The 27,720-nt window shown below is 41.6% G+C and overlaps 1 protein-coding gene across 1 annotated transcript in view; it reads left to right on the top strand.

Moving 5' to 3' along the window:
* The first annotated feature begins 1,812 nt into the window (after positions 1-1,812).
* The window catches only part of LOC116062589 (complement C3-like), a 51,115-nt gene continuing 25,207 nt past the window's right edge, over positions 1,813-27,720 (top strand). The window contains exons 1-22 of the mRNA XM_031317276.1: positions 1,813-1,910; positions 4,520-4,715; positions 4,853-5,015; positions 5,195-5,289; positions 6,647-6,735; positions 8,195-8,277; positions 8,384-8,471; positions 9,601-9,703; positions 10,265-10,385; positions 11,149-11,264; positions 11,933-12,079; positions 12,468-12,567; positions 12,654-12,748; positions 12,824-13,015; positions 13,541-13,696; positions 14,774-14,903; positions 19,358-19,426; positions 19,619-19,816; positions 19,926-20,043; positions 20,850-20,938; positions 21,939-22,078; positions 26,530-26,742. Of these exons, the coding sequence (XP_031173136.1) occupies positions 1,837-1,910; positions 4,520-4,715; positions 4,853-5,015; positions 5,195-5,289; positions 6,647-6,735; positions 8,195-8,277; positions 8,384-8,471; positions 9,601-9,703; positions 10,265-10,385; positions 11,149-11,264; positions 11,933-12,079; positions 12,468-12,567; positions 12,654-12,748; positions 12,824-13,015; positions 13,541-13,696; positions 14,774-14,903; positions 19,358-19,426; positions 19,619-19,816; positions 19,926-20,043; positions 20,850-20,938; positions 21,939-22,078; positions 26,530-26,742 (2,775 nt within the window). The 5' untranslated portion in view covers positions 1,813-1,836. The remainder of the gene's footprint in view (positions 1,911-4,519; positions 4,716-4,852; positions 5,016-5,194; positions 5,290-6,646; positions 6,736-8,194; positions 8,278-8,383; positions 8,472-9,600; positions 9,704-10,264; positions 10,386-11,148; positions 11,265-11,932; positions 12,080-12,467; positions 12,568-12,653; positions 12,749-12,823; positions 13,016-13,540; positions 13,697-14,773; positions 14,904-19,357; positions 19,427-19,618; positions 19,817-19,925; positions 20,044-20,849; positions 20,939-21,938; positions 22,079-26,529; positions 26,743-27,720) is intronic.

Here is a 27,720-nt window from a genome sequence, read left to right as displayed (position 1 = left end):
TATATATATATATATATATATATAGTCTATAACACTGCTGAGATGTAGTAAAGAGTCAATATACAGTTGCAAATTGTGGTCTAGATAGTGATGTAGATCAGAAATTCAATTCAATTTATTATTTATAGTGAATTATCACCATGGACCATGGTCTCAGAACACTTTACAACAAAAATGTACAAATTACAATTTACAATTTAGCCCATATAAAAGGCAAAATAAAATATAAAATCAACAACACAAAAAGGAATATAATTGGAACACCACAGATTAAAATTGTTAAAACATGAAATAAAACAACGAAGGATAGTGCATAATAAAATAAACAATAAAACAAGGGTTCAGGGGTTATGGATTTAAAACATGTCCATAATGATTTGAATAAAGAATTTTTTAAAGTCTGGATTTAAAAATGTCCACTGAGCCTGCCTCCCTAACGTTGGATGGAAGACCATTCCAGAGGGAGGGTGCACGAAAGGCAAAGGCCCGGTGACCAGCTGATCTTTTTTTATGTTTGGGATGTTCAGGAGACCAGCATCCATAGAACGAAGGGGGCGTGCTGGGATATATGGTGTAAGTAGCTCACTTAGGTAGGCAGGCGCAAGTCCTTTTAGAGCTTTAAAAGTCAAAAGAAGAACTTTAAAATCAGCCCTGACTTGCACAGGTCATTTCATCCTGCCTGAAAACATCCACCATCATCCCGGTCCCAAAAAAACCCTCCCCCAGCAGTCTGAATGACTATAGACCGGTGGCACTCACCCCATTGGGGTGAAGGAGAAGCATGGTGGGGGGTGTGGGGGTGTAACTGCGGGGGATGTAGAGCAGTTTACTGGGGAACCGGCCGCCAGATGGAAAGCATGACCGGCTTCAGTGAAATGCTTATTGAAGTTCTCTAATATCGTAAACTTATCGGTGGTGATATTATTATTACCTAATTTCAGAGCCGTGGGAAGCTGGAAGGAGGTGTTCTTGTTTTCCATCGTTCTTACAGTGTCCCAAGAGCCAAATTTCAGTTTGAAGTAACGGGCCTTAGCTTCCCAAACTGCCTGAGTGTGCCGGTTCCTGGCTTCATTAAAGACCTGCATGTTATGGGGGTTGCTTGAGGCTGATGCGGTTCGCCACAGGATATTTTTATGTTGGTTGAGGAAGGTCAGCTCTGGTGTGAACCAGGGGCTATATCTACTCGTGGTCTTTTAACTTTTTAAATGGGGCATGCTTATTAGGACAGAGAGGAAATCAATTTTGAATGACATCCATGCGTCCTCCAATGTTGGAATAAGGTTAATGCTCTCACAGGCTACAAGGTTCAGATTGGACAGAAAGGCTTGTTTGCAGAAGTGTTATAGACAACGTGACAGAGATAAGTTGTGAGCGTTTGACCGCTGATGCATGCAATCAGGCAATGATCACTGAGATCCTGGTCAAAGACAGCTGGGGTGTATTTAGAGGGCAGGTTGGTCAGGACAATATCTATGCGGGTGCCCTTGCTTACTGATTTGATTGTTGTATCTCGTAGGTTAATTTATAATTTGTGTGATGTTGAGGGCATCAAGCTTAGCAAGTAGAGTGGCTGGGGGGTTGACCATATCCAGGTTTAAATCTCCTAACTATAAAAATTCTGCAGTTAGATGGGGGTGATTAGTTTCAACAGTTTCTCAACTGCTGCTGGGAAATCATGTGTTGGTGTGTGCTTGTGTTATATGTGTAAGGAAACACTTTGGGAGGAGGGCGGGCGAGACAGTAGTGAGGCGAAGTGGAGGAGGTGGGGGGGGGGGGGGGGTAGGGGATAAAATGAGGGTGCTGCAGAGCGACAGTGGATCAGGATCAGGCTGAAGGATGAGTAGGACTCTGTGGCTGCTGGCCTCTCTGGCCTTTGTCTCTCTGACTTCTCTGGCTGATGGAGCTCCATTGTAAGTAGACCTGCATTACCTTTACACCCCCCATGTGCTTTAGTTAATTCACACGCTAAAATATATTTTTGTTTGTTCGTTCATCTTCCTGATCAAATTATTATTGGTTAAACTGCAATAGGAGCAACACAAATATCTAGGGTCCACTGCATGTATATTCAATTAAAAAAGTGTATGAATGGAAATATTAGTTTAACTTGTGTCTTACATAATAAGAAGTTGAGTCCAGTTTGCAGTTTGTGTCACACAAGTCAAGGTAATGTGGTCTTTGAAATGATGCCAATGAGTTGGCCTCATTCTTGTTCAAAGTTTGCGCAACGATGCATTAAGCCAGACAGAGCAAAAGTCTAGAGCACATGTGTCAAACTCGAGGCCCACGGGCCAAATCAGGCCCCTCGCAAATTTCGATCCGGCCTGCACATCAGTTTAGGTTCACAATATGTTTTGGCCCGCCTAGTTGTGCGCCAAACCAAAAAGACAGGAAACTCTTTTCAAACTGCATTTCCGCGACACTCAAAGCAGAATTTGGCAGATTTGCAGATTTTGAGAGTCAGAAATTCCCACACAACAAGAGAGTTTTTTTATATTCAGGCTGTGAAACAGTTTGTTGTGAGTCGGCTGATTTGCTAAATTCGATGATAGCTAGGGAACTTTTTTGCTGACTTATTTTTTTGGCGTTATGTGGACCAAACTGTAAGTGAGAAGGCTATATCAGACACACAGTAATACAGTCAAAGATATTTTTGACTTTTTCCATTAAATAAAAGCATGTCAATAAACTTGACATGTCTGGCCCTTGATGTGATTCTCATTTTCCAGTGAAATTGACACCCCTGGTCTAGAGGCATGATGAAATGTTTTGTTGTTCCAGTACTGGCTCTTCATCAAGGTAATCAATAGATCACTCATTGTGTGTGAAGTCCATGCTGGAGCTTTTGATCGTAATCTAAGCAAATAGGTTTGTTTTCTTCAGTAATTTCGTTGAATTGAAACTTTAACTCACAGACTCTAAGACAGTGGTTCTCAACCTGGGGCGTGGGTCCCAACATAAACCTGAGGGGCCAAGAGGCATAAGTAAGGGGCACATTTACGTTGCACAAAATTATGTTAAAGGGGTGGTTCAGAATTTTGGACATAGGACCTAATTTCCAAGTTAGCCAGGGTGTTATTTATCAGTGGAGACCGTTTTCAACACTTTTCATCCAGTCCTTCCAGCTGCAGAGTTCGCTGGTGCTAGGCTAGTGCAAGTCAACAGTAACTGCTAGCCTGCCATTAAAAGCAGTCTCACACACTGATGGGCACCACAAAGTTTCCACAAATTTCCATTGGGAGATCCAGAAAGGAACCAACTGTGGCTTCTTGCTGCTGGCTTGGACATCAAGACACCGGCGGAGACTCTACTCAAGTGATGAATGTGTAGTGATCATTTTAGACCAGACATCTTTGAAAAACCCCACAATCTAAAGGATCACAAGTCACTGCCAACGAATGCGGTTGCATCCGTCTTTCCAGATTCACCAACATCTACTGATGAACAGGTAATAACTTTTGGTAGGCTACTCTAGCTAATAAAGCTAGCCCCTTTAATGATGTTAGCCTAGCTGCTACTGATATATTGAGACTGACGTTATTGGAGATAACATTACAGTTCAATGCATTGTGGAGAGTGACAACGTTAGCTAACGGTATAGCTACACTCTTGGTAGATACCTGGCTGGGCTAACCGCTAACTTTAGGTAATTGCTGAAAGAAAAGTCATGTAAGTTCGGACAGTTTACATGCAAATTGCAGCAGCAGGTAAATAAACTCATGTGATTGTCATGACTGGGTTTCTCAGTAGCCTAGGTAATATCACTCTGCCGCTGCTGTAACCTATTCTACCAACTACAGGGAACAAAGTATAACTATTGCAATGCGATGCAAGGGTAGTTTTATTACTAACATTATTCTATCAACACAGACATTTACATCGATATTCTGGCGTTAAAATTTATTTGCCTCAGGTGTACTGTGGAGTGGGTAAGACTGTTTTTAATGGCAGGCTAGCAGATACTGTTGACTTGTGCTAGCCTAGCACCAGTGAACTCTGCAACTAGAAGGACTGGATGTTAAACTGTCTCCACTGATAAATAACACCCTGGCTAACTTGGAAATGAGGTCCTATGTCTAAAATTCTGAACCACCCCTTTAAAGGTTTAGACTTTTCTACAATTTTTTTTTTGTTCTTGTGGAATACTAAAATATTCCTGTCATTTAGCACAGTAAAAAGTCACACTTAGTAAGGCCAATATCTGTGACAAGGGTTTACCATACAAGGACTGCGAGGGAAGTGGTGGCCTAGAGGTTAAAGAAGCGAGCTTGTCGTTGGTTCAATCCCCAGACCGACATAATAAAATCTGGGAGGGGAAAGTGAAAGAGCAGCACTTGTCCTGGGCAGCTTCAAGGTATGAATGTGGAACTGTGTGAATGTGACAGATCATCGTTGCAAATGAGAAATTGTTCTCAATCGACTTACCTGGATATATAAAGGTGGTTGTTAATGTTTGTCAGCACATTGATTGCAGTATATTCACATCAATATCTTTCTCTCTCTCACCGCTGTTCTGCAGGAAGGTGATGTCTGCCCCTAACTTGTTGCGGGTAGGAACAGCAGAAAACATCTTTGTGGAGTGTCAAGACTGCACCGGGGAAAACATCCCGGTCGTCATCAACGTGATGAACCATCCAAACAAAAGCACAACGCTGGCATTCACATCTGTGACCCTTACCAGTGAAAGAAACTTCCAGGAGCTCGGACAAATAACGGTAAATGAAATACTGTCACGCTCTATATGCATGTTACTGTAACTTGACTTCAATTACTAACACGACCAGAAATAATCTAGAAATGAATCCAGAAATGTACATCCTGATGCACATACTGCTCATCATACTGGTTTAAGATCCCTGCTGACAGCTTCAGTAAGGATCCTACCATGAAGCAGTATGTGTACCTGCAAGCTCAGTTCCCTGACCACCTGCTGGAGAAAGTCGTCTTAGTGTCCTTCCAGTCCGGGTACATCTTCATCCAGACTGACAAGACCCTCTACACCCCCAACAGCAGAGGTGAGTTCAATACTGAGCTGCATAACTGTTAAGAAACACACTTCTGTGTTTTTTTTAATTAAATGGTTGTACTGTAAATTACAGTACAACGAATTCCTCTTTTGACATTTTTGACACAAATTTGAGACACCTTCCTCCAACCTTCAGCAGCAAAATCAACCTCTTTCTTTCTCTGTCAGTTTATTACAGGATGTTTGCAGTGACACCCAGTATGGAGCCCGTAGAGAAGGAGCCCCAAACTCAAACTGATGCTACTATTGCCATCGAGATTGTGGTATTGTATTTTATCTTTCATTAACACAGTTTGTAATGTAATGTTATATAGTCTGCTGTAACTGAGAGCATGAAACCTCTTAATGAGGTGATATTACAAATGCTTAACAGCAGATAATGTTCATACTAATAACCAAATAACAAAAACACAGTTAACCTTGTGTCTTTATTATGTTTTTAGTAAAACCTATCCTGCTATTACTGTAAAAAATAAATCTAGTGGCCGAGTTGCACATTGAACACAGTCTCTCTCTTCAATATGAAAGATAGAAAAAGAACCAGAAAAAGAGTCAATATAGACATTGACCAGGGTCATGGATTGTAGAAAAAAGGCATATATTAAAGGTGCACTATGAGTTCCAGCAAGGTTTCAGCGTGATTTAATTTTTGTCTCAAATCGTAGGCATCTCTCCTTGATCCGCTAGCTGCCTTCCCCCTGAACACACCCAAACACTAGAGGCACAGACTGTGCACCAAAATATAACAAACCATGTTCCAGCCAATCACTGACAAGATAGTTGGGGGAGGGGATGGGGGTTAGTGACAGTTAAGCTGCAGATACACTGACCAGTTGGACTGATCAGTCTCCCCGAGTTGGTCCAAAAAGTGCCTTGAAACACACCGACGCGACAAGATGTAATACGTCTCCATAACAGCAGGCAACGCTAATCTGTATTGTCGCCCAAAAATGAAAACCGGCAGCTGATTGGACGAATGCGTCACGCGGTTCTGGTTTCTCCAGAAATTCAAAGCCAGACTGTCATGGCGGCTCGTTCAGAATACGATCTCATATTGTCCTAAAATAGTTCACCGGAACGTGTTTCTGAAAACATTTGAAGAGAGAAATAGGCCGTGCAGTTGCTGAATCTGTCTTCATTTCAGATCAACAAAGGTCAGTTTAAAAGATTTTCATCAGATTTTGAGAGACTCTAGTCACGCTCATCCCGCTCCTCGTTTCCGGGTTAGCTCTCCACCAATCAGATGGGTCATTTGAGTCTGACTGCCGGCAGTGCCCGCCCCGCCGATTATACATGTCAAATCAGCCAAAATGAAGGCCAACGGCCCCTCGGACAGACGACAGTGCGGAACACACTGAACAGACTCGAGTCACCGACCTCGCCAGACTATCCAACGGCCGATTATCGGCTCTGTGTGTCAGCGCCTTTAGTCAGTTAGTCATGACAGTTACAGAAACATGGGGGGAGGGGCGATTTTGTTTGAAATTTACTTGGAACGTCAACAAAAGTGACCATGCAGGAACTCATAGTGCACCTTTAAATATCGCATATATTTACTAAATCAATTCATAAACTAGCACGGCTCTCTGTTTATGGTTGTTCAATACTGTTTATTTTTAGACCCCTGAGGACATAATTTTACAATTGGATCCAGTCTCTTTGAAATCAGGGATCCACTCTGGAGTTTACCAACTCGCTGATATTGTCAGGTTAGTATTTTATCTTGTTTGAATTAAACGTACACTATGTAACTTTCTGCTGCTAGGGGTCTCTCAACCAAAACAGTGGATTGCATGGAATTATGGGAGTTTTTATTGCTAAACAGTATCGTCGATTAGAATGCATCTGTTCACGGATGAGTTTACCCATTCAAGGTTATTCACATTACGTTTAGTAACGTTTATTCATGTCATGCTAATAAAATAGCTGCAGTTTCCCTAACATAATTAAGTTTTTCACTCGATGGTGTTTTTTGTCCCCAATGGCTACTATAGAATTCATTTTGCATTGGGACGCCGGGCTATTTATTTATATATATATATATATATATATATATATATATATATATATATATATATATATATATATATATATATATATATATGGTGTCTCTCCTAGAGACATAACAAAAGAAATACATATATATATATATATATATATATATATATATATATATATATATATAGTATTTATTTTATGCATTTCTTTTGTTATGTCTCTAGGAGAGACACCAGGGTAGTTGTGGAGGTGACCTTTTATTTAAAGTTTTAAATCTCCCGCTGTCCATCCTGTCCAGTGGTTCTTTTAACCTCCTTTTAACATCTGGCCGTCTTTTAAACAGCTTTTTTTTTTATATAACCGAAACCATTTTTTTAAGGAGTTCTTTAAGTGTTTTATTCACACCAGTGGTCCCCTTGTGCCCGTGCCCCTCGCAGCACCCATCCTGGGCGCTGCGTTTTAACCCAAACCTAACCCTAATCATTGCCTAATTCACTTCAAAGCAGCGCTGCGACCGTTGACTTTTTAAGTAGATAAACACGTTTTTCTTGATTAAATCTGTATTGGTAAGCCAGCAAGCTAACATTAGCGGCTAACGTTAGCAGGTTTTAGCTGCTGGCTAATGATTAGCGATTGTGATTGCTGTTGTCAGCAGCAGGAGAACATCTCCCAGCTGTAAATCATACAATGTCACAGAAAAAAATACTGGTAACACTGCTTTTTCTGCCAAAAGGCATACTTTTGTGATTAATTAGAAACTGCATAGTATGCCTTTAATTCAATTCAAACATTACAGTAATACCTTAAATAATTTAAGATTATGTAAATTTGAACATGTATATGTTGTGTTTTCTACAATTAATTTCCCATGCTGATGGTAATTTGGTGTTTGGACAGCTACTTGACCAAAATAATCTAAGTCATACAGTGTTGGACGTGTGGAAAGACTCACTAAATCCTCAGTACATACATAACTCGAGCCAATACTTTAAACTTTTATTCTGAACTTCAGTGTTCAGTGTTTCTGTAGATACTATCAACAGAAATCAATTTCTTTTATTTTGTATAATATTGATATTAAAAGAATAAGTGATATGTGTGTGTGTGTCTGTGTCTGTGTCTGTGTGTGTGTATGTGTGTGTGTGTGTGTGTGTGTGTGTGTGTGTGTAGTTCCGGAGTGTGGAAAGTGGTGGCGAAGTTCCAGAGCAACCCACAGCAGAGCTATTCTGCAGAGTTCGAGGTCAAAGAATATGGTGACCCCCATGACCTGCACCTTTATTTAAAACTTATATAAACCTACAATATTCACATGTTTTTTTACATGATTGAACACACACTAACATGTTTCCAATTTTTCAGTGCTGCCCAGTTTTGAAGTTAAACTGGTGTCTTTAAGTTCCTTCTTCTACGTGGACAGTCAAGAGTTCACCGTCGACATCAAAGCTAGGTATGTGAAGGTTTATTAGGCATTATTCAGAAGCTGTGTTGCTCTTTAAATCAATTAACTTAAGGGCAGTAGTGGCCTAAAGGCTAAAGAATTGAGCTTGTAATGAGGAGGTCGCCTGTTCAATCCCCAGCAGGATAAAATCTGTGTGGGGAAAGTGAAAGGACAGCACTTGTCCCTCCCTTATTACCACCACTGAGGTGCCCTTGAGCAAATCCAGATTTATTGGGACTTTAGCTTATTCCCTGTATCCCCCAGAGTTAGATAAGTCCATACATACCCCTCTCTTCTCAGTGCGTGTCCTAACTTTGTCTGACGGCCCCACTGGTAGCTAAGCCTAGCACAGATGCTGGAGGTAACTGGCTCCATCTAGCCTTCTGCTCCGAATAAGTGACAAAATAACGCCAACATCTGTATAGTCACAGCGTGTACAAATAACAAGGTCACATGAGACACAGCCATCTTCTAACCGTATATAATCTGGGAACTATATTCTCAGAAAAGCGAAGCACGGCTACTTCTGCTACTTGGGTGGAGCGATTTGCTCGCAGCACCTGAGAAGCCCCGAGCAGCTTTGCCTTTCTGAGAGTATAGTTCCCAGTATGTATACGGTTAGAAGATGGCTGTGTGTCATGTTTCACCTTGTTATTTGTACACGCTGTGACTATACAAATCACAACATGTAAATAGGAACATGTTGGCGTTATTTTGTCACTTATTGGGAGCAGTAGGCTAGATGGAGCCGGTTACCTCCAGGATCTGTGCTAAGCTAGGCTGCCGGTGGGGCCATCAGACAGAGTTACAACACGCACGGAGGTGAGAAGTGTATGTATGGACTTATCTAACTCTGGGGGATACGGGGAATAAGACAAAGTCCTAATAAGTCGGCGCGTTCCATTAACCCCAACTGCTCCAGTGGAGCTGCTCAGTGGCCAGCAGATTAGACTGTGGTTGTACTGGGCAGCTTCCAGGTATGAATGTGGAACTGTGTGAATGTGACAGATCATCGTTGCAAATGAGAAATTGTTCTCAATCGACTGACCTGGATAAATAAAGGTATAAAAAAAATGTTTTTCTGTTGTTCCCATTTTTAATTGTGGCCTTCAAACATGTCCCTCTCTTGTGGATTTAGGTATCTGTTTGGTCAAAAGGTGGCTGGGACGGCCTACGTGGTGTTTGGGGTTATGCAAGACGGTCATAAGAAGAGCTTTCCAGCTTCTCTTCAGAGAGTGCAGGTGATCACATACTGATGTGTCTTGTGGGACTGATGTGATTGCCTGACTTCTGCAGTTATTTCAGTTACAGTGTTACATTCCTATTAGGGGTGCACGATTCAGAAAATGTCAATATATTCAATATCAATCTTTAGGCTCAAGATTTAATTACAATTCGATTTTCGATTCAAAAATGATTCTTGATTAACCCTTGTGTTGACTTAGGGTCAAATTGACCCGTTTTCAATTTTTGTTTTATATAACAAAAATTTGGGACGTAGAAATAAGTGCTGAAAATGTAAAGAAGAAAAATTTTACAATTTTTTTAAAAAAATTTAAAAATATGAATCGATTTTTGGGATTCTATGAATCAATTTTGAATCGGTAGAGTTTGAATAACGATACTAATGTGAATAGAATTTTTTGCACACCCCTAATTTCTATCTTCAGATATTATTTATTTAGGATGTTGATAATAATGCCAGGCTGACATACGGTAAGAATTTACACTTTAGTACCGCTAACTGTTAGATGACTGTATCACTGTATTTCAAAATGAATTTTTCTATTATGTCACATTAGATAGAGAATGGTGTTGGAGAGGTGACACTGAACAGAGAGCACATCACACAGACTTACCCAGACATCTCTAAACTGGTGGGGAGCTCCATGTATGTAGCTGTCAGTGTGCTGAAGGACAGCGGTAAGAAAGAGACTGTTTGTTTGTGCTTGTTCACTATGTTTGATCATGTGTGGGTCAAATTAACTATCAGTATTACTATTATTATTATTATTAATAATAATAATAATAATAATAATAATTTCCCAAAAAGAAGAGATATCAACATACGTTGTTCTGTATCAGTTAATCTAGAAGAAAGTAAACAGATGTTAAAATCAGTTCTGTCAGGTCCATTAAGTCAAGAACAACGCAGACAATAAAAATGCTTTAAGAAATGTTATTGTTTAAATTACGAATTAAATTTGGCAGAATGGCTCTGTTCAGAGGAGTCCCCTGACCTTAATGAGCACCATTAAAGAGCAGAGAGTCAGGGGACAGCAGCACCAACATTAGGGGACGCTCACACAGTTTAAAGGTCCCATGGCATGAAAATTTCACTTCATGAGGTTTTTTAACATTAATATGAGTTCCCCCAGCCTGCCTATGGTCCCCCAGTTGCTAGAAATGGCGATAGGTGTAAACCGAGCCCTGGGTATCCTGCTTGCATAGATGCGAGCAGGAAGCATTTGGAGCAAACTAAAGCAGCGAGCAGTTAGGAGCAAACTAAAGCAGCTTTAAGTAGCCATTTAGCAGCGAGTGGAGTTGACCAGCAGACAGATCAGCTGCTGCAGATCAGCTGATGCGACCGTGTTGTTGGCCAATAGCGGTTAGCAACGTCTTGACTACTTGGCCTGCCAGAACTGACGCTGACGCTAAATTTTTGTGTTTCTGCATTCATTCACAGGTGGTGAAATGGTGGAAGCGGAGTTGAGAAATATCCAGATTGTTACATCACCTTATACTATCACCTTTAAGAAAACGCCCAAATTTTTCAAACCAGGAATGTCCTTCAATGTTACGGTAAAGTACTTATTTTGATTTATATAAATTACCAGCAAAAGTATGGTCTCAAGGTCCAAAAAGTGCCTCCGAACACACCGAAGAGACACCGACTTGAGTGTACGTTCTGCACATGCGCGAGACGTAATACAAAAAATGAAATGACAGAAATGACAACGCGTCACGTGGGTCTTTCTTTTCCGGCTGATAGTAATGGCGGCTTGTTCGGAATACGATCTCGTATTTTAAGAAAATAGTTTACTGAAACGTGTTTCTGAAAACATTTTAAGAGAGAAATAGGCCGTGCAGTTGCTGAATCTGTCTTCATTTCAGATCGACAAAGGTCAGTTTAAAAGATTTTCATCAGATTTTGAGAGGCGTTCGTCACTCATCCCGCTCGTTATTTCCGGGTTAGCACTCTACCAATCAGATTGGTCATTGAGTCCGACTGCCCACCCTCCGACCTGACTTGCTGTCAAGCAAGTCAGGTCGGCCAAAATGAAGGACGACGGCCCCTCGGACGGACAACGGCACGCAACACACTGAACAGACTCGAGTCAAAGACCTCGCCAGACTGTCCGATGGACGATTATTGGGTTGGTGTGTCAGGGCCATTACGTAATAAGATGTTTTCATAAGACAGTTACATGTTTTTCCGATTGTTCAGCTGTTTGTGTTTCTGATGAAAGGTTGAAGTTGTGAATCCTGACGGCACTCCGGCAGAGGGTGTTACCGTGGTGGTCGACCCCGGCCGGGTGGCTAGCATTACCACAGCCAATGGCATGGCAAAGCTTTCCGTCAATACAGTGGCAATGGAACAAAGACTGACAATCACCGTAAGTCTATAAATGTGGTTTGCAAATGGAAGCTTAAACCTACATTAATCAACAATTTTGATATTCACTTGAAGAGCAAGGAAAGCTTTCACCTGTGGATACATGCAGATTCTTAGTGCCCTTATTGTATAATATCTGTATCTATATTTATATTATATGCTGTAAATGCTTGAAAATTAACTGTACAGTATTGGAATAGTGAACTTCATATTACCATTATTATGTTTATCCCACATTATATTTATCATTTTTATATTGCTAGGCTACGCTATGCCAGGCAAAGCCGCGATAAGTTAGGACAGGATAGAATAGACTCTGGACTTTACAGGAATTCATTATTCAACTGTTTGTATAGTGAATGCTTACCTGTGTGTGTCATTAATTGCAGGCAAGGACCAAGGATAATCGTATTTCAAATGACAGGCAAGCATCAGCCACCATGGTAGCTCTCCCATATACTTCTCCAAGCAAAAAATACATCCACATAGGTAAGGGACATAATAACATCAGATTGGGAAAAAAATATTATAACATATGTTCAGTGTCTAACACTCATCACATGCCACATTTGCAGGTGTGGATACACCTGAGCTGAAATTAGGAGACAACCTGAGATTCAACCTCTTCCTCAGCAGGCAGGAACAACAAAACAATGACATCACATACCTGGTGAGAGATGTTTTACACCTGCATGTGTGCATATACATGTCGAATAAGAACTAATATTCAAATATGTGTCCCTAGATCCAGAGCAGAGGTCAGCTGGTGAAAAATGGACGTTACAGGAGCACAGGTCAAGTTCTGATTTCCCTGAATGTTCCCATTACCAAAAACATGCTGCCATCGTTCCGCATCGTAGCCTACTACCACACAAATGGCAATGAAGTGGTATCAGACTCTGTTTGGGTGGATGTAAAGGACTCCTGCATGGGCTCGGTGAGACACACAACACAGATGTAGCTGACTTTAAGGAAACAAGACACCCACACACAAATTGATCGAGTTATTTGACATTTCTCGGACAAAGTTTTTTTTCATTTATGTAACTGCTTAAAGGTGCAGTAGGTAAGACTTATAAAACTACCTTTCTGTCATATTTGCTGGAACTGACCCTATGTTCCAGTAGAACTACATGAAGCAGGTCATTAAAAAAAAAATCTGGCTCCTCTGGCACCACCTACAGCCTGTAGTGTGATTTGCAAAAATCCACAGCTCCCTGTTCAGATGGACCAATCAGGGCCAGGGGGGGTGTCTAACTGTGTGTCAATCACTGCTCATGCACACGCATTCATTCTCCCTTGTGGGGGGAGGGGCTTAGGAGACCGTTTTGGGCTTTAGTAGAAAGGGGAAGTTGTTGAAATTGTTTGGCTAAGTCCTGGATCTTCACAATCCTACCTACAGCACATTTAACACAATACAAAACTGTATGTCCCATTTATTGACCTCCCTTTTCACATTTAGCTGAGACTGGAACCATTGACATCCGCTCCATTCTATGAGCCTCGCAGGTTGTTTAGTCTGAAGGTCACTGGAGACCCTGGGGCCGTAGTGGGACTGGTGGCAGTTGACAAAGGCGTCTACGTCCTGAACAACAAGCACCGTCTCACCCAGAAAAAGGTAATTTCTTTATTTTATAAATATTATATATATATTAGGGCTGTCAAACGATTAATTTTTTTAATCGCGATTAATCGCTGAATTTCTATAGTCGCATTAGTCGCAGTCGTATAATCGCATGTTTTATCACATGATTAAAATTCTATTATTTTGCATTTCAGAACAGTTTTTAAGTACATATTAACAATCGACAGCAATTCTTACCAGTGGATCTTGATTGGGAATCAAATGAATGCAAAGAAAGTTACTTTATGAACTTGATTTTAAGATTTTTAATTATTTTACTGTGTAAACAAAAGAAAAATATAAAAGGGTTAAATGTAACGCTAACTCGACCAACGTTATAACAAGGGAAAAAAGCTTATGGGAGGTTGTTTGGCTCGAGGTGAAGGTGCAAAGCAGCCTAGGGTGAAATTACTCCCAACCATCACTTTAAAACAAAATATTTGAGAGGGCTTTTCATTTAACCCTTGTGTTGTCTTCCCATCAAAATTGAAAATTAACACTTTTGTTGACACTTTTTATCGATGTTTTTAACTTTTTCTTACGTTTTTTGTCCCTTTTTTCAACACTTGCCACTTTTTTCAATATTTGTCACTTTTTTTGTTTTGAACACTACATAACACTAACTTATTAACTTTAGTTTTACACGTATTTTTGGAATATATGGTCAATAAACCTAATTTATAGGAAATTATACCTATTTTTTTAGTTAGAAAAATTAAAGGAATGTATTGATGGCTAATCACAGACTGGAATATGTATATATATATATATATATATATATATATATATATATATATATATATATATATATATATACTTTTACTCAAAACTATTTTGAAACAACTTTTTTTTTTCAAATACTTTAAAATTGAATACAAAACACCCCAAAATTAATGAAAGTACAGGTTTGTACTTGCCAAAGAGCATCCATGTTATTTTGGGTAGTTAACATTGGGTAGTTAAAAAGAAAACTGATATAGGAATTTGGAAATCAGTATTTCTGTTTAACTTACATCCTGTAAGCCTTGTTTGTTTGTATTTGTGTGCGTGAATGACCTCCACCCTACTCAGGTGTGGGATATCGTAGAGAAGTACGACACAGGCTGCACAGCAGGTGGAGGGAAGGATGGTATGGGTGTGTTCTACGATGCTGGGCTGTTGTTTGAGTCTAAAACAGCTTCTGGAACTCCCTACAGACTAGGTGACAATACTTTAATTTCCCCTTTCCTGAACATACCCCTCTTTAGGCCTTAATGTTGTACCAATGAAATATCTAGTCTAATTAAGAGAAGCAGGCACATAGACCTTTATTCATGGCCATACGTCAAGTGCTTTTTTTTTTTAGGAGTAAGCATCTTATTCCCCTTTTTTTGGTATCTGGACTAGAGCTGAAGATCTTTGCCCGAACCCGTCGGGTCCCGTCGGGTTCTATCATGTTACACGCGCTCGGGCCGGGCTCGGGCTTGCGCTCCGAGTTGCGCAGTAAACGAGCGGTCAGGTGAAGCATTTTGATTAGCGTGAAAATGGATTTTGAGGAGGTGAAACAGAGGCTGGCTTCTGGAGGACTTATGTTATTTCTTTGTTCCAACTTCCATGTGGCCTATAGCCTCCGTGGCCTATAGCCTCCATTAGTCATAATTATGTTAAAAAATGTATAAATGACTCATTCTTGACGGAAGACAAAAGAGCTGTGTGCGTGTGGCGCAGTCTCTTTTTTCTTTCTCTCCCTTTTCCGCCAAGTGGTGCGTGTGCCCGCTCGCGGCGTGAAGAGCGTGTCCGCGCTATTTTCCGACATGCACTCTAGCCTAATCACTGCTGATAGACGGCCTTTTGTACAGTCGGGCTGTAAACGGGTTTGGGCTTTTAAAAATCTGTCAATCAAAATGTACTTGTCGGGCTCGGGCCGAATTCTGTCAGGCTCGGGCCTTGTCGGGCCAAACTTTTAAGGCCCGATTACAGCTCTAATCTGGACATGCAGATCTTTCGGAGACATTTTTGTGAAATCACTCGTTGCTGTCTAGCCAGAATCTCAGTAACAGATATCTTAAACTTTGGGCACATAAAACCGAAACCGTCTGACAAATACCACTTGTGATAGTCCATATCAACAACATTTAATTTCCGGGATTTGTTTAGGTGCCGCCGGAAATTCCGCCGGATGTCCCTAATTTTCGGCGGTTAGCTCTCACCTTCCTCTTTCTTTGTGTTGCCGTTCTAACCTCCGGTGGATTTATGAGGATTGTGGTTATGCTCCTCAGATTTCTGCAGGTTAAATCCAGACAGCTAGCTAGACTATCGATAGTTACGTATTCTAACTCCAGATTCTATGAGTATAGGCATAGCCTTCTAAGAGCTGTTGGGTTTATCCCTCGTGCATGCGCAGTCATAAAGATTTCTTTCACGCCCTTGTGCCCTGCACGGGCCTCTCTTATGTCTGCAGTTACTGTATTACAGTTGTGAGACCAGAGATCTGCTCCCAACATCAGCATTTTTCTTCAGCCAATGTTGGTGGAGCAGGTGGCCTGGATCTTAGAGGGCTACGCCTATACTCATAGAATCTGGAATCTGGTCTCCGAGCCTTTCTCCACACACCAGCGCTGGAAAGCATAACACGCTGGATGAATAAGGCCGCTAGTCATTCTGTGAGGAGGGCATTACGGTGGAGCTTGAGCCGGGGAGCAGATCTCTGGTCTCGCAGCTGCAGGGCAGAAGGGCGTAAAGTCTCGATATAGAAGACGATATAGAAGAAGATCCGGTCTCACTGTCCATTTTTAAGCATTTAAAGAACACGTCACGAACTACAAAGATGCCCTTTCTCTAGCAAAAACAAGGTATTACTCCACACTCATCGGTAATCAACAAAAACACCCCAAGTTGCTCTTCTCAACCGTCTACTTCACCCTCCTGATGCCGCTAAACCCTCAGATGCAACTGACCTCTGCTCCAGGTTCCTGGATTTCTACCAGCCGAAAGTGGACACTATCCACCGGCACCAGTCTCCTGGGCTATCCCCCTGCCCCACACTGCCCCAACAGGATTCTCACCACTCAGCTGCTCGCTCACCTCAGTGCTGCTTATCCGCCTTCTTTCCACAGGATGCCGACCAAGTAAAAAAACTGGTCACCTCTGCCAAGACTTCAACCAGCAGTCTTGACCCAATGCCCACCACCCTGGTCAAGGCCTGTCTTCCCATCCTCTGCCATCCAGTGGAAAACATCATAAATACATCTCTTGCCTCTGGTGTGGTACCATCCAGCTTTAAAATGGCGGCAGTCAGCCCCACTCTCAAAAAGCCAGGCTTAGACCCAGACGACCCCAACAACTATCGTCCAATCTCCAACCTCCCTTTCCTCAGCAAAATCCTGGAAAGAGCAGTGGCTGCCCAGCTTCAACATCACATGTCCCACCATGAGCTCTTCGAACCCCTCCAATCTGGTTTCAGAACCCACCATAGCACTGAGACCACCCTCATCAAATTCACTAATGACCTCCTGTTTACTGGCGACAATGGGCTCATCACCATCCTCATCCTCCTTGACCTTTTTGCAGCTTTTGCTACAGCTTCCCATACCATCCTTCTCCACCGCCTCTCTGAGCTCATCAGCCTCAGTGGCACAGCACTGTCCTGGTTCCGGTCCTACCTCCCTGACCGGAAACAATTCATCACCCTAAATGACTCCAACTCTGATCCTGCACCTGCCAACCATGGCGTGCCCCCAGGGCTCTGTGCTTGGTCCTCTGCTGTTCTCTTCTGCTACCCCTAGGTCATATTATCCGTAAACATGGTCTCAACTTCCACTGCTACGCTGATGACACTCAACTTTATATCAGCACAAACCCCACCTCCCAGCTTCACCCACCGAACTTGTCAACTGCCTGCAGGAACTCAAATCATGGATGACCACAAACCTACTAAAACTCAACAGTAATAAGACAGAACTCATGGTGGTGGCCCTGCACCACTGCTCAGGAAAATTGGAGACCTGGCCCTGGTTGGGGATGGCTGCTCCATTTCCACATCTCCTGAGGTGCGCAACCTGGGCTTCAAACTGGACTCCACTCTCTCCTTCCGGTCCCACATCAAAAACATCACTAAGTCCGCCTTCTACCACCTCAGAAACATTTCAAGACTCACACATTCAGTAACTGAGACACTCATCCATGCCTTCATCACCTCCTGTCTGGACTACTGCAATGGTGTCCTGTCTGGACTGCCCACCAAGGCCCTTAGTAGACTCCAGTATGTCCAGAACTCGGCTGCCAGGGTTCTAACCCACACCAAGCCCTGGCAGCATATAACTCCAATCCTCAAACAGCTCTACTGGTTGCCAGTCAAGTCACGCATCACCTACAAGATCCTCCTGCTCACCTACAAATCTCTCCATGGACTCTCACCACAATACCTCACAGATCTCCTCTACCCCTACACTCAGTCACGTTCCCTGCAGTCCTCTAACAAGGACCTGCTGGATACCACCCACACCAGGTTGCAGACTTTTGGGGACAGGGCTTTCTATGCCAATGCTCCCACACTCCCACACTCTGGAACAGTCTACAACTCCATGTCTGCTCTGCCCCATCCCTGCCCATGTTCAAAAAGCACCTCAAAACATTTCTTTTCATTAAGTCTTTTGACCCCTACCCCCCCCCCCCCCCCTATTTGTTAAGCAATCTTGGGTACCTGGAAAGGTGCTATATAAATCCAAGTTATTATTATTAAATCTTCACGACTGCGCATGCGTGACGGATAAACCCAATAGCAACAGCTCTTAGATGGCGAAGCCTAAAGGAAAAAAACCGTCCAATCTTTTCTGTTGCACGACTAAAACAACTTTTGAACGTATACGTTCCAACAAAGCAAGTTCCTTCCCGAGGCTATTTTGCAGCAGTTCTGTCATTGAGTCTGGTGCTTAGCGCCGCCCAAGATGATTGTGATTGGTTTAAAGAAATGCCAATAAACCAGAGCACGTTTTTTCTCCCATCCCGGAATGCTGTGTGGACTAGTCAGACCTACCTCCACAGAGCTGTGGAGGAAGGTCTGGCAATGCGAGACTACACAAGGGGTAACTCAAATAATGTGTTTTTGATTGAGCCGACCCTTTAAGGCATTTATATAATGTTTTAACATTTCAACAAATAAAAAGTGCACTTGTAGATCCATTTCCTCACCCCCACACCATCCATGTGTCTAACCCATAGACTGTATAAAATATGAACATAGTCAACGTGATGTCACCAATAAGTTTCTGAAGAGCCAAAAAGAAGCTCAAAGTGGGCAGCCCACCTGTCACTCAAAGCAGAATGCCCTATGCAGAACTTTAAGCCTGAACATAGTACAAAGGGGTCAGTTATAAAAGAGAATCAGCCCTAAAATGTTAAATTATGCTGTAAAGTTGTGCATGCATTGTAACATGGGGGTTTAATGGGATTGACTCCCCTTTGGAGCCAGCCTCAAGTGGCCTCTCGATGAACTGCCGTTTTTGGCACTTCTGCATTGGCTTAATTTTTCAGCACCGGAGGATTCCGCTTGGTTTGACCAGATAAAGGACCTGACTGATTGTAGGAGTTTTATATACAACTATGCCATGCAAAAATCAAGTCTAGTTTCAACCTTGTTGGGTTCTGTTAAAGATCTTGTCTGTGATGCATTTCCAGAATTAAAATGTCCGGCCCCCACCAGGAGGAAACGAGCCGCTACTATAATGGACGTCACAACCAGCTTAGGTAACAACCACAGCTCTAAACTACCCAATAACCACATCTTCATTCATCTTCTGTCACAGACTTCAGGCTCTCCACAATGTTTGGAGTTAGACATAATTGTGGTTGTCTTTGTAATGCTTTCCAGTTCACCATTTTTCTTTTACTCTATGTCTTCTTCCACTGTCATTCCTCCACAACCCTCTTTCTTCCCAGTGAGTCAATATCAAGACCAACTCCAACGTGAGTGTTGTTTGGATGGCATGAGGAACACCCCCCTCTCATACACCTGTGAGATGCGAGCGGAGTACATCAATGATGATGCAGCCTGTGCCGCAGCCTTCCTGCGCTGCTGCAAGGAGATGGAAACCCAGCGAGCTGAGAGGAAGGAGGATAGCTTCATACTGGCTAGCAGTAAGACACAGGGACAAGGGATGGGAGGGAGCCCTGGGTGGTTATTCAGTCATACTGATAGTTAGAAGACAGTCAAAACTGTAACATGTTTAATGACACTTTACTTTAGGTGAGGAGGATGACAGTTACATGGACAGCAATGAAATTGTTTCTCGCACCATGTTCCCTGAAAGTTGGCTGTGGTCAGATGTGAAACTGCCTGCTTGTCCTCAACATACACCAAACTGGTGAGTCAACTGGAATATAGACACAAAACAATACACTCATTCATTATGACACCAGTAGGACTTTAAACGTTATTGCGGTAAATAACTTACTGGAACAAAACTGAGCAACGTGTTCCACTGATTATATATATGTACATTGAAGCGATATTGGCGTTAAAGACCCTCTGATCGCTGTCCGATTCTGTGAATGAATGCCTGCATTGTGGGATATCGGCTTTGAATACGTCTAGCTCGGATCATATTGTAATGTTCTGTTTTACAGCATACTGTAATATTTCACCGGTAATAAGATCGAAATAATATTATTAAAATAAAGAAATGAATACCATGATAAGATCTAAATATATGTTGATAGATGTAGCGTTATAGTTTTAAAAATATAAAGAAACAACAAAGCAATCCAGCTTCCCTGGCCGAAATAGACCGAAATAATAACATTAAAAGAAATACATATAAACCATGTTAAGATCTGGTGAATAATGTTGAAAATGGGCTAAAAATACCACTAATAAAACTGTCACAGATTTCGAGTTAAGGGGGCGTGTTTTTTCTTTCGTCTATATCCAACGGTGAGGGATTAACATGAATGTCTATCTGACGGGCCCCTATGTCGAAAAATAACGTAAAAGGTGCACTTTCGTTGGAACTTAACGCCAGGGGTACTTGACCATGCGTCAGACATTTGACGAGTAGAGAGTGAGACTGTGTTGAATATAGACACAAACAATACACTGATTCATTATGACACCACTAGGATTTAAAGCATTTTTTTTTACTTTTACTGTTAACATTTTTCTTTGTTTCAGTAACACCACATCACTGACGAGAAATGTTCCTTTGAAAGACTCAATCACAACCTGGCAGTTCACTGGCATTAGTCTGTCAAGAACTCACGGTGAGGAGTCAGCGACTAAAAGCTGTCTTGTACTTTAGTTGTGCTGCTGTCCTTAACCCTTGTGTTGTCTTCCGTCAACCAGCAAGTGTGTTGTTTTTCTGGGTCAAAATTTAAAATTTATTTTTTTCGAACACTTTTGTCACTTTCCCCCCCGATGTTTTTGGCACTTTTTTCAGCGTTTTTTTTTTTTTTCACTAAGGTCTATATAAAAGAGACTTCAGATACAGTATTATGGGACCACTAAGGTCTATAAAAGCATCCAAAGACCACCATGTCATAGGACCTTTAACTCTTGTGTTGTCTTCCCGTCTACCAGCAAGTGTGTTGTTTTTCTGGTTCAAAATTTAAAACTAAAACTTTTTGCTCAACGTTTTGGTTGTCTTTTTTGAACACTTTTGTTGCTTATCCCACGATGTTTTTGGCACTTTTTTCACCGTTTTTTTTCACTTTTATCCAATTTTTTTTGGCACTTCTTCTGATGTTTTTGACGTTTTTTTCAACGTTCTTGTATCATTTTTTTTTTCAAATGTCATAAAATTGAATACATCACCCAAATTCAATGGAAGTATTGAACTGATAATTTACTTTACTCGTTGTATAGAACCATTCAGGTATATATATATATATATATATATATATATATATATATATATATATATATTTTTTTTTTTTAACAATTTGGCTAAAAAAATCCCAAATTTGTGATATAGAAACTTATTGAAAATGGGTCAATTTTTACCTGCCGACAACAGGAGGCTTAACGGTTCTGTACTTGACATTCAAAACATTAATATGGCAGCAAACAAATATTATCTACTGTATGTAAAGATATAGAGATGAAATTGCCTGAGCTATGAATCACGTCATACTCCCTTTGTGTGTTGTAATCCAAACTTCTCTGTTCTTTGTTTTGATAGCCGGTCCAGCCAGGAGTGCAGGTTAGTGCATTTGGCTGTGAAAAAACCCAGATAATTTTTTTTTTATCCCTCTCATTTTATAGGAATCTGTGTTGGCGAGCCGTTAGAGGTCATTGTCTGGAAGGCATTCTTCATTGATCTCAGGCTGCCGTACTCTGCTGTCCGTGGAGAGCAGCTGGAAATTAAGGCAATCCTCCACAACTACACCCCCGATCCTATCACTGTAAGTCAGTGTTACTCTACTCTGGTGTCTCAGGTCAGAGCCAATGAGACTTTGATATTTTATTAGGAGTAGTATTGTTTGGGTTTTTTCGGATACCGGTGCTAAAATGATACTTTTAAAGCGGTGCCTGAACTGAAATATATATAATAAATTTATAATGTATATAATATAAAATATAAAAAAACAAGCACAAAACGACAGTTGGCAACATTAAAGATTATTATTATTATATTATATTATTATTGCTGAGGCCATATGGTCAAAATTACATATTTTATTAATAATGTAATAACAATAACTTATAACAATTACTTATTTCACCAGTAAATTGCTGGTAAATGACAAAAATAAGCACCAGATGGAAAAAGGGTATTTTACAATAACTTTGAATGCACCACGAGGCTGGCGAGGCGAGTTTCAAGAGTTTCAAGTTTTTCCGACGTCGGCAGCTACAGACTGTTACGTCCCGGTGCTGGAATCCTCTAGAACAGGGGTCTTCAACGTTTTTAAGCCAAAAAACCCTTAACTGAAAGAGAAGTGGAGCAGGGACCCCCTACTACATATATTGTATAAAATGAAGTTGCTTAATAAACTGGGCCTATGATAATATGTAGGGCGGCCTTAAGCCTTTATACATGCCTTTTTTGCATAGAATAAAAGTGTTGGCATGATTTAATAAAACATGTTTTAAAGGGGTGATAGAATGCAAAACCGATTTTACCTTGTCATAGTTGAATAACAACAGTTTGGAGGGTAAATAGGACATACATAGAAGTTAAAAATCCCATTGACACCCCTTTATTATGAATATCTCATATTTTGAAACTGCCGCTGAAAACGGGTGAATCTCAACAAAGCTACAAGTTGACGTAAGCATCTCAGGACCTGTACCTTTGTCACGCCCATGGATGTATTAAGAGAACGGTCACGCCTCAACATTTACATAGGCTACACAACTGACCTGAGATCAGGTAGTCTTCTGAATCTAGGTCGCGCAGATCTCTGCTATTCCATTACAAAATTCACTTCTGAAACTTTTTTATGCGAGAAATCGACTATGTAAAGCTCAAATATGGGCCGTTTTACGAAAATTGATGGCTAATCGCAAATTCTGTCCGACTGTGTGTCGGAGTTCAGCGGCCAGTGCTGCCTGGGTTGCTACATCGCCGCCCTGCCTGTCCTCCGTCACAGACCCCGGCCTGCTGTGAGCTCAATTGAGCTCCGTCACGGCCGTTAGCCCGCGGTGCTCAATACCTGCGCAAACTCACCCTTTCTGGGTGACTGGACTACCAAACGCCGCTGCCCTGACAGAGCTCCAGGGCCTGCAGCTCCCCTCTTCCTGCTAAATGGCCGGTGTGTGTGAGTGAGAGCGCGGTCAGTGAGCTTGTTACACCTGCAATCTCTTACCGCAGGTTCCAGTTAATCTTATAATGGATATGTGTGTTGAGTTATTTAAACAAACGATTGGGGAAATAAACGCCTCTTGTCCGCGAGTCCCATTGATAGAGCCTGCGGTGAGCTGGAGTCCATCAATGAGAGCTGGCTAGCCTCCACCAAACGAGACCTTTGAAATTCACAAAAATGCATTAAATTGAAATCCGAAATCGGACAAGTGTTAGTTAAGCTTTGTAAGACCTTGGGGAACCTGTAATATACATGCCGTGACGAAATTCAAACTGTAAATATACTATACTTATGCGAAAGTGTAGCTAGCTAGCGGCAATCGTTTCCCATTGTATTGAATGGGACACATAGCTAGCTAGCTGCTCCTCCTAACAAGACCCCCGACGTTCACAAAAAATGCCTTAATTTGAAATCGGACACCATTGTTAGCTTTTTAAGACCTTGGGGTAGATGTTATGTAAGTGGCGTGACGAAATTCAAACTGTAAATATACTATAGTTATGCCGAAAGTGTAGCTAGCTAGCCGCAATCGTTTCCCATTGTATTGAATGGGACACATAGCTAACTAGCTGCTGCTCCTAACAAGACCCCTCATGTTCATAAAAATGCCTTAAATTGAAATCCGAAATCGGACAAGTATTAGCTAAGCTTTGTAAGACCTTGGGGAACTTGTAATATACATGCTGTGACAAAATTCAAACTGTAAATATACTATAGTTATGCCGAAAGTGTAGCTAGCTAGCCGCAATCATTTCCCATTGTATTGATGGGACACATAGCTAGCTAGCTGCTGCTCCAAACAAGACCCCTCACGCTCAAGGGTGACTTTGCCCTGGGTACAGAGCCCAGCAGGCTGCCGCTTTCTCGTCAGACTGTGTGGAGCTCCTAAAGTCCGACACGTCTTACCAAATTTGCAATTAGCCATCAATTTTCGTAAAACGGCCCACATTTGAGCTTTATATAGTTGATTTCTTGCATAAAAAAGTCTCAGAAGTGAATTTGGTAATGAAACATTGCAGTGTCTGGAATATGAGATTCTGTCGCTTCTCTAATGTGTGTGTATGGGGATTCGCTCAACCAATCAGCGCGCAGCTCATCTAAATATTCATGAGCATAACATATTTGGAAGAAAAGCTCTTGTTACAAATAGGGCCAAAACACAGGGATGCATAAGGGCCAATAAAATATCAACCAGACCATTTTCAGCCCAACCAATGTTACATACCCCATTAGGAGACCTTAAGGAACAGTGTGAAATACCCTATATAATCATTCTATCACCCCTTTAATGTTAAACATGGGGCACAATTAATCCTTAGGATTAACTCTCTTGGTGGATGACCTTAGTGACTACTATATATATATATGAAAAAAATTCCAAAAAACGTCCTCAAATTCGCAAAAAAACGTTTTTACGCTCACTTGAGGTGGTTTGGTTGATGCCTTTTTCGAAAAATAGTTAATGCGCAAAAGGGGAGATGGAAACAGCTTTGCTGAATAAGTTGTGACGTAGCGAACATGTAACTCACCTAACTAGCCTCGGTATCCATCGGATGGGGGAAGGTGCCCCATCCAGGGCGCCATACACTTGTGGCACAAGGTGCGTGGTGGAGTTGAGGTGCACTGTAGCCTGTGTCTCAGACACGTCAGGTAAATTGACGAATTGGTTCAACAACAATTTAACAATTTTCTTCAGTTAAATGATAACAAAACGTTGTTAACGAAGTTATTGTCTTTGGCCCCTCAAAATCCAAAACTGCCATCCCTGCTGACCTTGGTCCCCTTGCCCCCTATGTTAAATCCCATGCACGTAACTTGGGTGTTATTTTCCACTCCCATCTTAACCTGGAGAAGCAAATATCATTTGTTGTAAAGACCAGTTTTTATCAATTAAGAATAATTTCCAAACTCAAGTCTGTTCTGTCATACAATGATCTGGAAAAAGTCATCCATGCCTTCATAACCTCCTGCCTAGACTATTGTAACTCTCTCTACTTTGGCCTCCCTCTGACTCTGGTGGCACGGCTTCAGATGGTTCAAAATGCAGCAGCTAGGCTGCTCACGAACACAAAAAAGCGTGAACACATTAAACCTGTCGTAGCCTCCTTGCACTGGCTTCCAGTCCAGTCTAGGATACAATTTAAAATACTGTTGATGGTTTTTAAATCTCTTCACGCCCTGGCCCCCTGCTACATAGCAGATATCATTTATCCCCACGTAGCTCCCAGGTCCCTCAGATCCACCAGCCAAGGCCTCCTCCATGTCCCACGGTCCCGGCTTAACCAAAAAGATGACAGAGCCTTTTCTGTTGCTGGCCCTCAGCTGTGGAACCGACTGCCACCTGACATCAGAAGTGCCCCTTCAATTGTGATATTCAAAGCCAGGCTCAAAACTCACCTTTTTACATCGGCCTTCCCGGCATCTTAATTGTCTTATCCTGCTATGTTTGTAATTAAGTGTTTGTCTTTTGATGTCGTGTATTTTATTTTATTTTATGACCCTGTGGCTAATGCGCTATGTACAGCACTTTGGTCATCGCAAGCTGTTCTTAAATGGGCTATAGAAATAAACTTTACTTACTTACTTACTAACAGATTGAATCGTACGGCCCTGCACACCGCGTATACACAGTGGTGAACGGTTGTCTTATGGTGCTTACCCACTGCTTGTACCAGCTCGGCTCGGCTCGGCTCAGCGGCGGTGTTTTTGACTCTCAGCATGTGGATGTTTGCCAGAAGACGTTTAGTTTCTAAAGAAGCTGGAGGCAGCAAAAAAACACACCGCTGGCTAAACTATTTAAAAATGTCGGGTTTGTTCGTTCACTGTTATACTTTAAGTACATTTTCCTGATGATACTTACATACTTTTACTTGAGTAACGTTTTCAAAGCAGGGCTTTTACTTGTAACAGAATATTTTTTTACAGTGTGGTATTAGTACTTTTTCTTAAGTGAAGGATCTGAATACTTCTTCAAGCGCTAAATAAAACTGATGATTATGATCCTTATTATGCACTACACATACTTCAGTCTTTGTCTCATTTTCAAGGTGCGTGTGGATCTGACTGAAGAGGAGCATGTGTGCAGTTCAGCCTCTAAACGTAGAAGGTATCACCAGGAGGTCAAAATGGGGGCCCAAACTACACGAGCTGTACCCTTCATCATTATTCCCATGAAAGAAGGAACATTTAACATTGAGATCAAAGCAGCTGTTAAAGATTCTTCGCTCAGTGATGGAATTATAAAGAAGCTGCTGGTGGTGGTAAGTAGGATTGGGTATGGTTTTTGTTTTTTCCGATACCGGTGCTAAAATGAAACTTTTAAAACGGTGCCTGAACTGGTACTTTTTAATATAGTTAAAAAAATAAAAGAAAAAAGAAGGGTACTAAACAACAGTCGGCGACATTAAGGAGCGGCTTGTTTATTGCTAAGGTCATATGGTCAAAATTAAATTATTTAATAATAATGTAATAACTATAACTTACAACAATAACGTATTTCACCAGGAAATTGCCGTTGAACGACAAAGACAACCACCAGATGGGAAAAGGGTATTTTACAATAACTTTGAATGCACCGTGAGGCTACTAGTTTCAAGTGAATGCACCGTCTGTGTTGTTTTTTCAACAACGGCAGCTGCAGACTGTTAACGTCCCGCTGTTGGATCCTCTACAGTGAAATACAGTCACACTTTACACTGTTTAGCTGTCAGCATTTTAACTGTTTACTCCAGCTGCTAACTAACGGTAGGCTAGAGTTACCTGCTGTCAGGTGAAGTGTTAACTAGCCTCATGTGCAGCGATGCTCCTGTTGCCTCTAAAATATATTGCAGTATATTGAATCGTGACCCATGTATCGTGGTACATATCGTATCGCCAGATTCTTGCCTTAGGTTTTTTCTTTTTTTTTTTTTTACGTTTATTTATCCAGGCAAATTTCTCATTTGCAGCGACGACCTGTCACTTTCACACAGTTCCACATTTATACCTGGAAGCTGCCCAGTACAACCACAGTCTGATCTGATCACATTCATACCTGGAAGCTGCCCAGTACTACCACAGTCTGATCTGATCACGTTCATACTGGAAGCTGCCCAGTACTACCACAGTCTGATCTGATCACGTTCATACTGGAAGCTGCCCAGTACAACCACAGTCTGATCTGATCACATTCATACTGGAAGCTGCCCAGTACTACCACAGTGTGATCTGCTGGCCACTGAGCAGCTCCACTGGAGCTG

Source organism: Sander lucioperca, chromosome 10 (assembly GCF_008315115.2).
Source record: "Sander lucioperca isolate FBNREF2018 chromosome 10, SLUC_FBN_1.2, whole genome shotgun sequence".
Taxonomy (NCBI): Eukaryota; Metazoa; Chordata; class Actinopteri; order Perciformes; family Percidae; genus Sander; species Sander lucioperca.
The sequence above is the reverse complement of the archived record's forward strand: the minus strand, read 5'-3'. Positions and strand labels throughout refer to the sequence as shown.